The 12,474-nt window shown below is 43.1% G+C and overlaps 2 protein-coding genes across 2 annotated transcripts; one reads left to right on the forward strand and one right to left on the reverse strand.

Moving 5' to 3' along the window:
* Positions 1-134: 134 nt before the first annotated feature.
* MYCFIDRAFT_216120 (uncharacterized protein) lies at positions 135-2,792 on the forward strand (the record flags this gene model as incomplete). The annotated part of the gene is made up of 3 exons (XM_007931004.1): positions 135-176; positions 233-1,402; positions 1,453-2,792. The coding sequence occupies 3 exons, from the start codon at positions 135-137 to the stop codon at positions 2,332-2,334; spliced, it is 2,094 nt and encodes a 697-aa protein (XP_007929195.1). The 3' UTR covers positions 2,335-2,792.
* On the reverse strand, positions 1,768-12,103 carry MYCFIDRAFT_208496 (uncharacterized protein; the record flags this gene model as incomplete). The annotated part of the gene is made up of 11 exons (XM_007931005.1): positions 1,768-2,523; positions 2,547-2,555; positions 2,604-2,815; positions 2,857-2,931; positions 2,985-3,024; positions 3,074-3,150; positions 3,179-3,343; positions 3,376-3,429; positions 3,459-3,611; positions 3,640-3,652; positions 12,095-12,103. The coding sequence occupies 11 exons, from the start codon at positions 12,101-12,103 to the stop codon at positions 2,428-2,430; spliced, it is 903 nt and encodes a 300-aa protein (XP_007929196.1). The 3' UTR covers positions 1,768-2,427.
* Positions 12,104-12,474: the final 371 nt, after the last annotated feature.

The following is a 12,474-nucleotide window of genomic DNA, read 5'->3' on the forward strand; positions in this document are numbered from 1 at the left end:
GAAAGGAACACTCTGGACGCAAACCGCAGCCGCAGCGCGACCTCTTCGCCGCGAAGAAAAGACCAAGATTGACATTTGATTGTTTATTGCATTCCCATCTGCGCCATTGAGGCATCGCGGACCATAAACTCGCCATGGCCCCCCAGGCCGAGAAGAGCTCCTTGAAGCGCGCGCGGGTAAGCATTGACGTATATCGAAGCCATGTGATACGCGAGTTAATGCTGGCCAGCAGCAATCCAGTGGCCAGACAGCAGAGCAGAAGAAGCCCAGAAGGTCTGCGCGGTTGTCCAATGAAGGTGATGTGGAAGCTGTAAAGCAAGGCCCGCTGCCATCTCCAGTGACCCGCAAAGGCACAGGCTCAACGGAAGATGCAGAGACAGAAGACAAGACCGTCTCGCCTACATCGTCCAAAACCCCCAACAATTGGGGCCGCCGAACACCACCACTGCACAGTCCTCCGCCTTCGTCACGACGCGGCGCTGCAGGCTTATCATCCCCTCCCAACGACACGCAAGCAACGCAAGCATATTCGCAATTCCTTCCGCCTGCGCCTATATCATACGAGGTTGACGACGAAGAGCGAGATGGCGTCTGGGGCTATTTGGTGCCAGCTGAAGGCTTCGGCGCTGCTCTGCCACTGCGAAAGCGAGCTGCATGCCCAGTGCCGCTTCATTCGACTGGCAAGCCCAATGGACGTCAGAAAGTGCCTAAGAAGCATTGGGAGAAGCAAGAAGAGCACTACGAGCAGGAGAAAGACGCCAATGGTATTCCAGCTGGCGGGTATTTGATAGGACGACATCCAGAGTGCGATCAGAAGGTCGACAAGCCGACAGTCAGCAATCGTCACGCCTTGATCTTCACCGAGAACAAGCATGGCGACACCACGGCCGTGCTTGAGGATCTCAGCGGAAATGGCACCTACGTGAATGATGCACTGGTCGGGCGCAACAAGAGGAGAGAGCTCGAAGATGGTGACGAAATCTCCATTGTTGGCGAAGCGCGATTCATCTTTCGATATCCTCGCATCAGAGACGGCAGTGGTTTCCGACAGCAGTATAACATACAAGGCCAACTAGGAAAGGGCCACTTTGCAACCGTGTACTTGGCGGTGGAGAAGAGCACAGGGATGCGCTATGCTGTGAAGAAGTTCGAGAAGCGTAGTGGTCCAGGTGAGCGCAGCAAAGTCGAAGGTCTTCAGCAAGAAATCGCGGTGCTGATGGGAGTGTCGCATCCCAACGTGCTGTGCCTGAAAGATACGTTCGACGAGGCGGACGGCGTCTATCTTGTCTTGGAATTGGCTGCTGAAGGAGAACTCTTCAACTGGATCGTGATGAAGCAGAAGCTAAGCGAAGCCGATACGCGCAAGATCTTCATTCAGCTATTCCAAGGCATCAAGTACCTCGTAAGTGTGCTGCAGAGATGGTTTAGATCATGAGTACTAACAACTTGTAGCACGAACGCAGCATCGTCCATCGCGACATCAAGCCTGAGAACATCTTGCTGATCGACAAGGAACTCAATGTCAAGATCGCGGATTTCGGTCTTGCCAAGATCATTGGCGAAGAATCCTTCACAACAACGCTCTGCGGCACGCCATCGTATGTCGCACCAGAGATACTTGAGCACACCAATCGGCGACGTTACACACGCGCAGTGGATGTCTGGAGCTTGGGCGTCGTGCTTTACATCTGCTTATGTGGTTTCCCGCCATTTTCAGACGAGCTGTACTCCGCCGAGAACCCCTACACCCTTAGCCAACAGATCAAGATGGGTCGCTTCGACTACCCATCACCTTACTGGGACTCTGTTGGGGATCCAGCGCTTGACCTCATTGACCGCATGCTCACAGTTAATGTCGAAAAGCGCATCACGATCGACGAATGCTTGGAGCACCCGTGGACCACGCAGCGCCCCATCAGCATCACTGATAGTACCGATGGCCTGACTGGAGCGATTTCTAGTCTGGACTTCTCAAATCGTAAGCCACAGCGTGAGCGTACACTTCTCTCGAGCATCAACGATGTTAAGGTCGACAAGATTATCGAGGCCCAAGGGGGTGCCCCTCCTGTCAAGGTATGGGATAAGAATTCCCAGCCACGTTTCTTCACGCAGCGTCCTGCAGGCCAACAACAAGAGGCAGCCAGAGCGAAGGCTGCAACGAAGAAGAAAGGACATGTCGAGCAGACTGTCGAGCCCGGTCCAGATGTTGCTCGCGATCCCAAAGAGTTTATGGAATTGGGCGGCAAGGGTGATCAAATGCTCTTCGATGATGCCAATGGCAGTCGATATCCGGACGAGACGGTCAAAGCCGGCGCGCCAGAGGACGGCAAGTGAGACTGTGAGACAGCCGGTCTCTTTGTCCATTTGAGGCGTTTACCGGCGTGATCCTGGCGCTTTGGATCCGATCGTAGCCTTCGTACCGCGTCTCTACACTTTGGAGTGAAAGTGACTAGGGTCGGACCGCTGAATAACAAGTTTCTGTTCGCTATAATCCATGAGGAGCAAGGGTTTGGGGAATACCCACTTTCACTCCGATGTGATCAGACGCTGTAGGGCTACCGCCTGCCGCCCTGCAAGGCTCCTCGGTAGGAGTTCAGTGTCACCAATGGCATCCAGGCTGCTTTGAAGTGACAAATTGTACAGTAGGCTTTCATGAGCGGGAAACGAGCGTCTTTTGCTGCTGGACGCTCATCTTTCTTCTCAAGCAAGCGCACGACAGCTACTAAAGAGTCAGGTGAGAATGCGAAACGGTCAAACCACCTCCGTAGAGATATCATCAGTCGATCGACACCAATGCCCATTGCCCATGGACCTTCTGCGCGGAACATATCCCTTGTAAGGATATCAGTGTATCACCCTTGGCATATGTAACAGGCGCCATCCTGTCAGTCATGCGAGCTGTCCTCCGTACTTGGCGGCATATGATTGGTACTTCCATGTTTGGATGCATCTGTCTTACGATTTCTTGGGATCCCTTCGCAAACGGAGTGAGGAAGTGTTTTTCAGGACATTATTGACTTCGAGCTTAATGCTTAATGCTTAATGCTACTATGTACTGCGCCCTCTCTCCCACGCTGGTAAGCCACTGCTGTTGTCTATGCTCGACGCGTCTTAGGCCAAGATTTTGGACTGTGCGTGAGGCCACTTGGACTGTGCCCGCTGCTTAAATGAGTCTGACTTTTGTTACAGTTCCACCTTGAAAGTGGGCAAAGGGATGCCAATAATGTAATGCCATGTAATGGCGATGCTTCAATTCCTAAAAGCTCATTCTTCAGGAGTTGGTGAAGCTTGTATTTGAGCTTAATATGGATATTCTGTAACTTCAATAAATCTTCGCCCTGCCCTGGCCCACGAGGGAGGTACCGACGGTCCGACATCTTGGCGGCCGGGAACAAACGGCCCAGATCGGAGAAGGTTCACTGTCGAGGTCTCAAAGAGGCAAATCCTACAGCGATTACCTTGCTTCTTCCAGCTCTCTGGCCTGTCCATATCCTTGCCATGTGCGATCACCAGGCGGGCCCGTATAAAGTCCCATACCAGCGTCCGAGCGCCTGTCCTTCCAAGAATAGGGTCAGCCTGCCGCAGCGGACTCGGTGAGATATCGAAGTCCGCTCCGTGGTGTGCGTAACTATAGAAAACGTGATGTCGATGTCTCTGCGCGTCGCGGTTGCTAGGTCGACAGGTAGTAGCAGTAGTAGTAGTGCGATTTCCGCTAGCATACTAAATATCGATAGTAAGAGGTCGTACGGTCGCAATTTAATAGATTTCGCACTGTTTTTATAGTGTTTAACGACCCCGCATTCTCTACTAGTAGATACTAGTTATATTACTAAAAATAAAGCTAAAGTTTGTTAGCAAAATAGCGGTATAGCAAAATTCGAGGTATAGTTAGCGATTACGGCTATTTTAATAGCGTTAATATATATTAGAGAGTAGCGGTATATAAGGTATACTACTATAGACCTATATCGCGCTCGGAGGCGCGTATTACTACCTATTTAGTACCGGTAGTGTCGGTAGAGGTATATAGAAGCTATTAGTTACCTATGCGACCTACGTAATAGCGGAATTTAAAGGAAAACGCGACGAGAACGCGTCGATACCGCCTAGAACTACTAATAGCGCTTCTTTACTAAAATTTAGCTAAGCTAGCGCCGCTAGTATTCGCTCGGGTATATATTCTTACCCTGCCTATTTCTCTATCTATTTCTTCGATCGCTTCGGCTTCTTACTCGTAGTATCTACGCTCTTACCTTTCTACTTCTTTAGCGGCGGCGCTATATTAGTCGCTTTTAAAAGGTAATAGCTCGATATAATATCGCTTAGCAATAGCGCTTATAATAGCTTCGGCGGCGGCGCTTTTATTAGTATAAGAATAGCTTCTAGATAAGTGCTCTTAAAGTAAGTAAGGACGAGGTTAGTAAAGCCCTTCCTAATATTATCGCCGCTCTTATAGAAAACTATTAGTATCTTCGAGATAATAACCTCGCGTTGCTTGTCGCTCTTGTTTATACCTTATTAGTCGTATAAGCGCTCGAGTTAAAAGATTAACTCGTACGCGTTAGTAAGTACCTTATAGACGTTTAATCGATAGATAGGCGTATATACAACCTCGGCGGCGGCGGCGTCTTCTTATACTACTATCGACTTAGAAGCGTCTTCTTCGTAGACCTCGAGAGCGCGTCTAGTAAATATATTAACCTATTATTACTAGTAATAATCTTTAATAATAACGCGTTTAAGTATAAGGTAATAATACTAAAGATCGGCGTAAAGAACGCGATATTAGTAGAAGAATTTATAGTCGTAAGTAAGCGCGCCTACCTTAGTTAATAACGGCTTCGGGTCTTAGTATATAGACTTATTAAGAACGCGATTAATCTTAGTACTAATCTTGCGCTAAATAAGCTATAGAAGGTATAGAAGCTAGGTCCGGAGCTCGTCGTCGTCGCTACGCGCGAGTAGATATACGTTTAATACCTAACGCTTACTAGTAATATCTAACTAAAGGTCTCTAAGCTCGCCCTCCTATATTGTTTATATAGCTACGCCTATTAGTATAAAGTTAGCCGCTATTAGCGACTTATTACCGTCTATTTTAAGATATACGCAAAAGCTCTCGTTTATACTAGTATCCTTATATTGTCTAACGATAGTAGGTACGTTATAGACGCGATAGTAGTTTGCCTATAGGCGAATATCGCTACCGAAGTCTTAAACTAAATATATATAGTTTAACTCGTAATCGCTGTTTTAGGGGAGGTTATCGATAGCGGCCTAGAGCGACTCTTTCGCGCCTTCGAGCGAGTAGCGGTATACGACGGCGGCGCGTAGGTGTTTACGTGTCTCTTAGTAGATTTTCGCGCTAAAGCGTCTATCGATAGTACGCTAAACATAGACGTAGTATAGCAGGTATATTATCGTCGTAAATACTATTCGAACTACGCGTCGCTCGGCTACTAAGTTGTCTATAAGGAGGAATTTAGATACCTAAATACCGCCTATCTACCTACTTATAGTACGTAAAAACTCCGTAACAATATCGCCGTCGTTAGTAGGTAAGAGTATATATACCGCCGTACGAGAAATAGTATATTTATCCTTTACTATAATAGTATAAAGAAACTAACCTAGGTAATTAGTCTTGTACGTCGCGTCTATAAACGCGATCGTATAATAGGCTTTAAGTAGTTCTATACTAGTTTTGCTAGCATATACGACGCTATAGGTAGTCTTTTTATCGATTTAGCGTATAGCTTCTATGTTCTCGTAAAATAGCCCTTCTATAATAATATATTAGTAATTATTATAATAGAAAACCGCAAATATAAACAAAAGAATCCTAAAGTTTAGGATTCGGTCTACTAAGGCGCGCTAGAAGCCGGACCGAGGTATTGCTATAGCTTCTAAATTATCTTATTAGCTCGAAGCTAAGGCTCTACGGCGCTTCCGCTTTAGGCGAAGAACTTTAGAATCTCGAGATTCTATCTTTCGTATCTAGTATTCGTAGGCAATCGAGTCTAATATCTTTATCTCTTAAGCTAATAACTTAGATAGACTTCCGCGTCGATCTATTAGTTAATCGGAGTCCGGATACGCGGGCGCGACGGTCCGTATAGCTGTTTTTCTAACCTTACGCCCTAGCTTAATAATAATAATGAGATTAACTAACCTTATTAATACTGCTCGAATATATCTTCTTTTTGTATTTGCTATACTAGCGACGCGCCGCCGAGCCTTCTATCCTTATATACCTTCTAGAAGGCGCGACTAGAATTAAGTACGTCGTACTTTATTATAAAATTGCCGCTAGCGGCCTTAAATAGCGCATTTGCTACTAGGTCGTACTAAGCCTTTAATGTCTTCTATACCGTACTCGGCTTGTATCTATAGTATATCTCGTACCCTATAGTAGTTAATAACGCGCTATACCGGCGGAAGAGGTCGAAGTTATCTAACTAGTAGTAGTCCGAGTAATCCTCGCGGCTTGTGTGCTGAACTCGATATGCGACAATCTCCGGCTTACTAGACTTATTATCCTTATTATATACAGTATATACCTTTATCGTTATAGAGCAGCCTTGCGCGCGTGTAATCTTCTTATTAAAGCGCCGCGTACTATACCCTTTAGTCTTATCCGACTTCTAGTATAGTTACTTACGAAAGCGGCAAATATAACGCGTCGTTTCTAGCCTACTCTTCTCGATATAGTCCTTGTTCTTTGTCTGTATATTATTAATATATAGCAACAACGCGTACTATTGCTTTGCTAGTACCTTAAACGAGTCGTCGAAGCTATATAGAATAGCTCGTTTATAAGAAGGGTTATATTAGTAGGTAGATAGGGTAGTAGTAGGTATAAGTAGTATTCGATAGAGAACTAGGAGGAGAAGGAGGAAGGCAGGCTAGTTAGCCTAACGCTAAGCGCTAAGCCCTGCCTAAGGCACTAAGACCCTAGCTTTACTCGGCCTAATTATATACTAATTACGTGTAGCCTCTTTAGCCCTAATATACGCTTCCCTTCTAAAGGCCGCGCCCTCGTAGCCTGTCTATATTCTAATCTCGACCTCTATTGCTACTAACTTAGCAAGTCTAATAAGCCGCTTAGCCGCGCTAAATTAAATACTTAACTACCTAATTATATAACTATATTAAACCTTATCTCTAACACAATATAATATACAACTCTAACTACGCTATCCTAATATATAATAAACTATAAAGTGATATATATCTATAAGAATTAAGGACTATCGACTAATTATAATACGAGCGCGTCTTCCCTACTATAATAGGTAGACGTACGAGGTATTGTAGCCCTGCCTCCGCTCTAAGTAATATCGTTCCGAGTTCTTTACGTCTACTCTAAAAGACCTAGAAATGTCCGCTTCCGAGGGTTGTCCGTTCCGAGGGATTGTTCTTATTATTACGAGGACTATTATTTACTATCGTAGTTTTACTAGCCCTAATTAGTTAGGTTTAGTAGCCTTTAATTGTCAATCTTATCTTATCTTTTTAAAAAACATAGTTCGTCTAGTTTCTATAGGTAAAGGCTATTATAAGTGCAATAGTTAAGGTTCGCCTTGCTTAAAGGGTTAGAAAGATCGAGGAGTAACCTATTATCTATAAGATCGACCCTAGCTAGCTTAGCTCTGTAGTTTTTGCCCTTAGTTAGTCTATTAGTCGCTTAATCTTTTAGGTAGCTTAAAGTTTTAATTAAAGTTTTAATTAACCCCTTAGTGCCTTAGGCTCGTAGTATAAGTAAGGTTGTGTTCTATAGGCATAGTAATAATAGCAAGTAATGTTAATAATAGCGGCGCTAGTCGTCTTAGCGCTAACTTTACCTTGTTTCCGACTTCCTTTTTCGACTAATAATATACTCTATAATACCGTTACTAATATAGCCGCGCTAGCCGTACTGCCCTTTAGTATAGGCGCAACGCCGTTATTATTATTATCGCTACTATTTACACGCGCGCGCGCCGCTATCGTCGACCGACTAGGCCTTAGAGCCCTAGTAGGACATAGAGTAAGAGGGGGCGCTAAGAGAAGGGTTTTATAGGTTATGCTAGTAAAGAGGTAGATTCCTTAAAGGAGTAGGCGATTAGTTAACAGTTATAGCGCGCTTGTTAACGCTTAGTGCGCATTCGCTATAGTAGTATAGTCTTATTATCCTTTGTTGCTAACAATTACTTGCCTCTAATTAGTTAGCTAGTAGCACCCCGGGGGTAGTATTGTTCCTAGGCCTTAATAGTAATATTATAAGCTTTTAGCCTTCTTCTTGTTCTTTACGCTAGTCTAATACTTATCTAACAACTCGGTTATGTCCTTAAAGGAGTCTTTAGCTTCCTATAAGTCCTATTTTAGTAAATAGCCTTGCTATCTTAATAGGTACTCCTTCTTACCTTTCCTAGTCCGGTACTATAGGATACGTTCTATAGACTATAGTTCTTTACTATCCGCTAGTATGTCTTCGTATTTAGTAGAGGCTTTATCCCCCTTACGTAGGTAATATAGCTTTAGGAGGGATACGTAGAAGGTATTATAGATAGTATAATAAGGTAGAAGCTATAACTAATAGGCCTATACTATAAGAAGGGTTATATTAGCAGGTAGATAGGGTAGTAGTAGGTATAGGTAGTATTCGATAGAGAACTAGGAGGAGAAGGAGGAAGGTAGGCTAGTTAGCCTAACGCTAAGCGCTAAGCCCTGCCTAAGGCACTAAGACCCTAGCTTTACTCGAGCTAGTTACATACTAATTACGTGTAGCCTCTAATATACGCTTCCCTTCTAAAGGCCGCGCCCTCGTAGCCTGTCTATATTCTAACCTCGACCTCTATTACTACTAACTTAGTAAGTCTAACAAGCCGCTTAGCCGCGCTAAATTAAACACTTAACTACCTAATTATATAACTATATCAAACCTTACCTTCTAATACAATGTCTAACTCCGACTATACTATCTCTATATATAATGAACTATAAAGTAATATATATCTTTAAGAATTGAGGGCCTTCGACTAATTATAATACGAGCGCGTCTTCCCTACTATAATAGGTAGACGTACGAGGTATTGCAGTACTGCCTCCGTTCTAAGTAATATCGTACCGAGTTCTTTGCGTATACTCTTAAAAGACCTAGCAATGTCCGCTTCCGAGGGTTTGTCCGTTCCGAGGGTTGTTCTTATTATTACGAGGGCTATTATTTACTATCGTAGTTTTACTAGCCCTAATTGGTTAGGTTTAGTAGCCTTTAAGTGTTAACTAATTATATCTTTTTAAAAAACTTAGTTCTTCTAGTTTCTATAGGTAAAGGCTATTATAAGTGCAGTAGTAGAGGTTCGCCTCGCTTAAAGGGTTAGATAGATCGAGGAGTAACCTATTGTCCGCAAGATCGACCCCGGCTAGCTTAGCTCTATAGTTTTACCCTTAGTTAGTTAGTCTATTAAGCTACTCAATCCTTTTAAGCCTTAATATTTTAACTTAGCCTTAAAGTTTTGATTAAAGTTTTAATTAAAGGTGCCTTAGGCTCGTAGTATAGGTAAGGTTGTATCTATAGGCGTAGCGACAATAGCAAGTAATGTTAATAATAGCGGCGCTAGTCGTCTTAGCGCTAACTTTACCTTCTTCTAATTTCCTTCTTTAACTAATAACAACTCGGCAATACCGTTACTAATATAGCTATGTCCTTCCTTTCTTAAACAGTAATATACTCCGCAATACCGTTATTCGCACGCGCGCGCGTATCCTCGTCGATTGCCTAGGCCTCGAGGCCTCGATAGAATAAAGGAACAAGAGGTAGAGTCTTTAAAAGAGTAGTAACTAATTAATTGACGCGTCGTAGTACGCCTAGTATAGTCTTATTATTATAGTTAGCCGGCCTCTAATTAGTTAGCTAATAGCACCCTAGGGGTAGTATTGTTCCTAGGTCTCTTTTAGTAACATTAGCGGCATTATAAGCTCTTAGCCTTCTTCTTATTCTTTACGCTAGTCTAATATTCGTCTAACAACTTAGTTATATCTTTAAAGGAACCTTTAGCTTCCTACGAGTCCTATTTAGGTAAATAGCCTTGCTATCTTAATAGGTACTCCTTCTTGCCTTTCCTAGTCCGGTGCTATAGGATACGTTCTATAGACTATAGCTCTTCGCTATTAGCTAGTATATCCTCGGATTTAGCAGGTGCTTCATCCCCTTCGCGTAGGTAGTACGGCTTAAGGAGGGATACATAGAAGGTGTTATAGATAGTATAATAAGGTAGAAGCTATAACTAATAGGCCTAGGTGCCCCTAGGTTCTCGGATACGGAATAGACTAATGTATCTTAGAGCGAGTTTAGGCCTTGTTTTACTATTAGGCGAGGGGTGTTTACGGATACGGAGGTTCTTCGTACTAAGTATAACTAGGTCGCCTTACTTGAAGGTTATTAGAAGGTAGTGTTTGTTATAGTAGGCCTTCTAATAGGCCTAGGCCTTTGCTAGTTTGTTAGCTATCTTAGCGTGAATTTCTCGCATCTTTTAAACCCTCTTAATAGCCGCTAGTGTCTTAGGTTAACCCGCTTCCCTTTCCTTACGCTCGGCCTCGAGCGATAGGGGGTCTTATAGTAGCGTAGGGTTGCTTCCTATTATAGCGAAATAAGGTAATACCTTAGTAGATAAGTAGATACTATTATTGTATACGAATTCGGCTAGTTGTAGGACATTGACCTAGTTATTAGGGTTCTTATTAATATAGCTGCGTAGGTACTACTATAGGGTAGCATTCTATCTCTCTATTTGACCGTTAGTCTATAGATAGAAGGCTATTAATAGCCGATACTTTAGTCTTAGCTATAGGCATATTTCGCTCTAATAGTGCGATATAAATGTCGAGCCCCTATCGGAGACTATCCCCTTAGGGGTTCCCTAATAGGTATAGAAGATGTTAGTCTATAGCGCCTCTACTATATTAATAGCAGTCCAATCCTTCCGAGTAGGGATATAACGAGCCCCCTTAGTAAATCGATCTACTATAACAAGGATAGCATTAAAGATATCCTTGCTGCCCCTACGCTTAGTAGGCGGAAGGCCTATAATAAAGTCTATTATAAGCTCTGCAAATAGCTTATAAGGGATTAGTAAAGAGGACAACTCGCTAAAAGGCTAATGCTTTAGTGCCTTAATACGTTAGTATACGGTATACGTGTTAACGTATTCCTTTATATCCCGCTTACTATTTAGCTAGTAGTATGTACGCGATAGTAGCTCGTACGACCTCTCTATACTATAGTAACTAGCAAGCTTACTATTATAGTGTCGCTTAAGAAGTTCTTGTCGGATCGAATGTTTAGCGGGGATATAGTATCTGCCCTTAAACTTCAAATAACCTTTGTTATCGATCGACTAATTGTTACTCTTACTAGATCGAGTCTTTCGTTTACTTACAAGCCTATCGATACGTTTAGTAGTAAAGGCGTCCCTCTGCTAAGTACGTAATAGCTCGTCTATAAACGGTTAACTATCCCTATTTGTAAGGTTATTTAATAGCACCCTCGCTGTTAAACGAGGTACGTATTATATATATCTAATAGTACTAGTAGCCGGATTAACTGCAGTAGTACTATCGCTATTATTATATATTGCGATATCGACTAGGGAGTTATTATAACTTCTCCTATCTGTGTCCTTAGCCCTTACCTTAATACGCACTATTAATATAGCAAGAGTATTAATATACTTTAAGCCGTCGCGGAGTCCGGTAAGCCGCTTATCCTACGCTTACTTATTAACAATACGGGCTATAGCAATCTTATACTGCAGGGTTAGAAACAATGAATTAATAGATTGCTAAGTCCCGCTATTGTAATTAGGTCGCCTCGATAGGCTATTAGTAGGGTTGCTTACGCCTAGCCGATATAATATATCAAAATCGAACCTAGCGAGGTAGACGGCCTATCTAGCCTATCGACCTATAACCCTAGTAACCTTAGTAATGCTATAGAGGTTGTTATAGTCTATATAGACCTAAATGGTATACTGTGCACTATCGAGATAGTAGCGCTAGTGCTTAAAGGCTTCTACGATTGCTAAGAGCTCTTATTCGTAGGTCTCGTAGCGACGCTTAGCATCGATTATCTTCCTCGAGAAGAAGGTAATCGGGTGCTAGTAATAGTTATTATCTAATTGTTGTAACATAATAGCCGATATAGCGAACTGTAAAGCGTTAGTCTTAATGCGGATTAGTTTGCTTAGTACGAAGTAGTATAATAAGGGGACTTTAGTAAAGCGTTACTTTAAACCGTTAAAAGCGGCTTGTGCTCTATTAGTCTATTTGAACTCTCTAGTTAGGTTAGCCTTAGTTTTAGTAAGCTTAGTTAGGGGCATTACATGCCGTAAATAGCCCTTAATAAAGCGGCGGTAAAAGTTAGCGAAGCCGAGGAATAACTAAAGCTCCTTAATACTAGTACGCGTTAGCTACTTAGTAATAGTCTTAATCCGG

Source organism: Pseudocercospora fijiensis, assembly GCF_000340215.1.
Source record: "Pseudocercospora fijiensis CIRAD86 unplaced genomic scaffold MYCFIscaffold_7, whole genome shotgun sequence".
NCBI lineage: Eukaryota > Fungi > Ascomycota > Dothideomycetes > Mycosphaerellales > Mycosphaerellaceae > Pseudocercospora > Pseudocercospora fijiensis.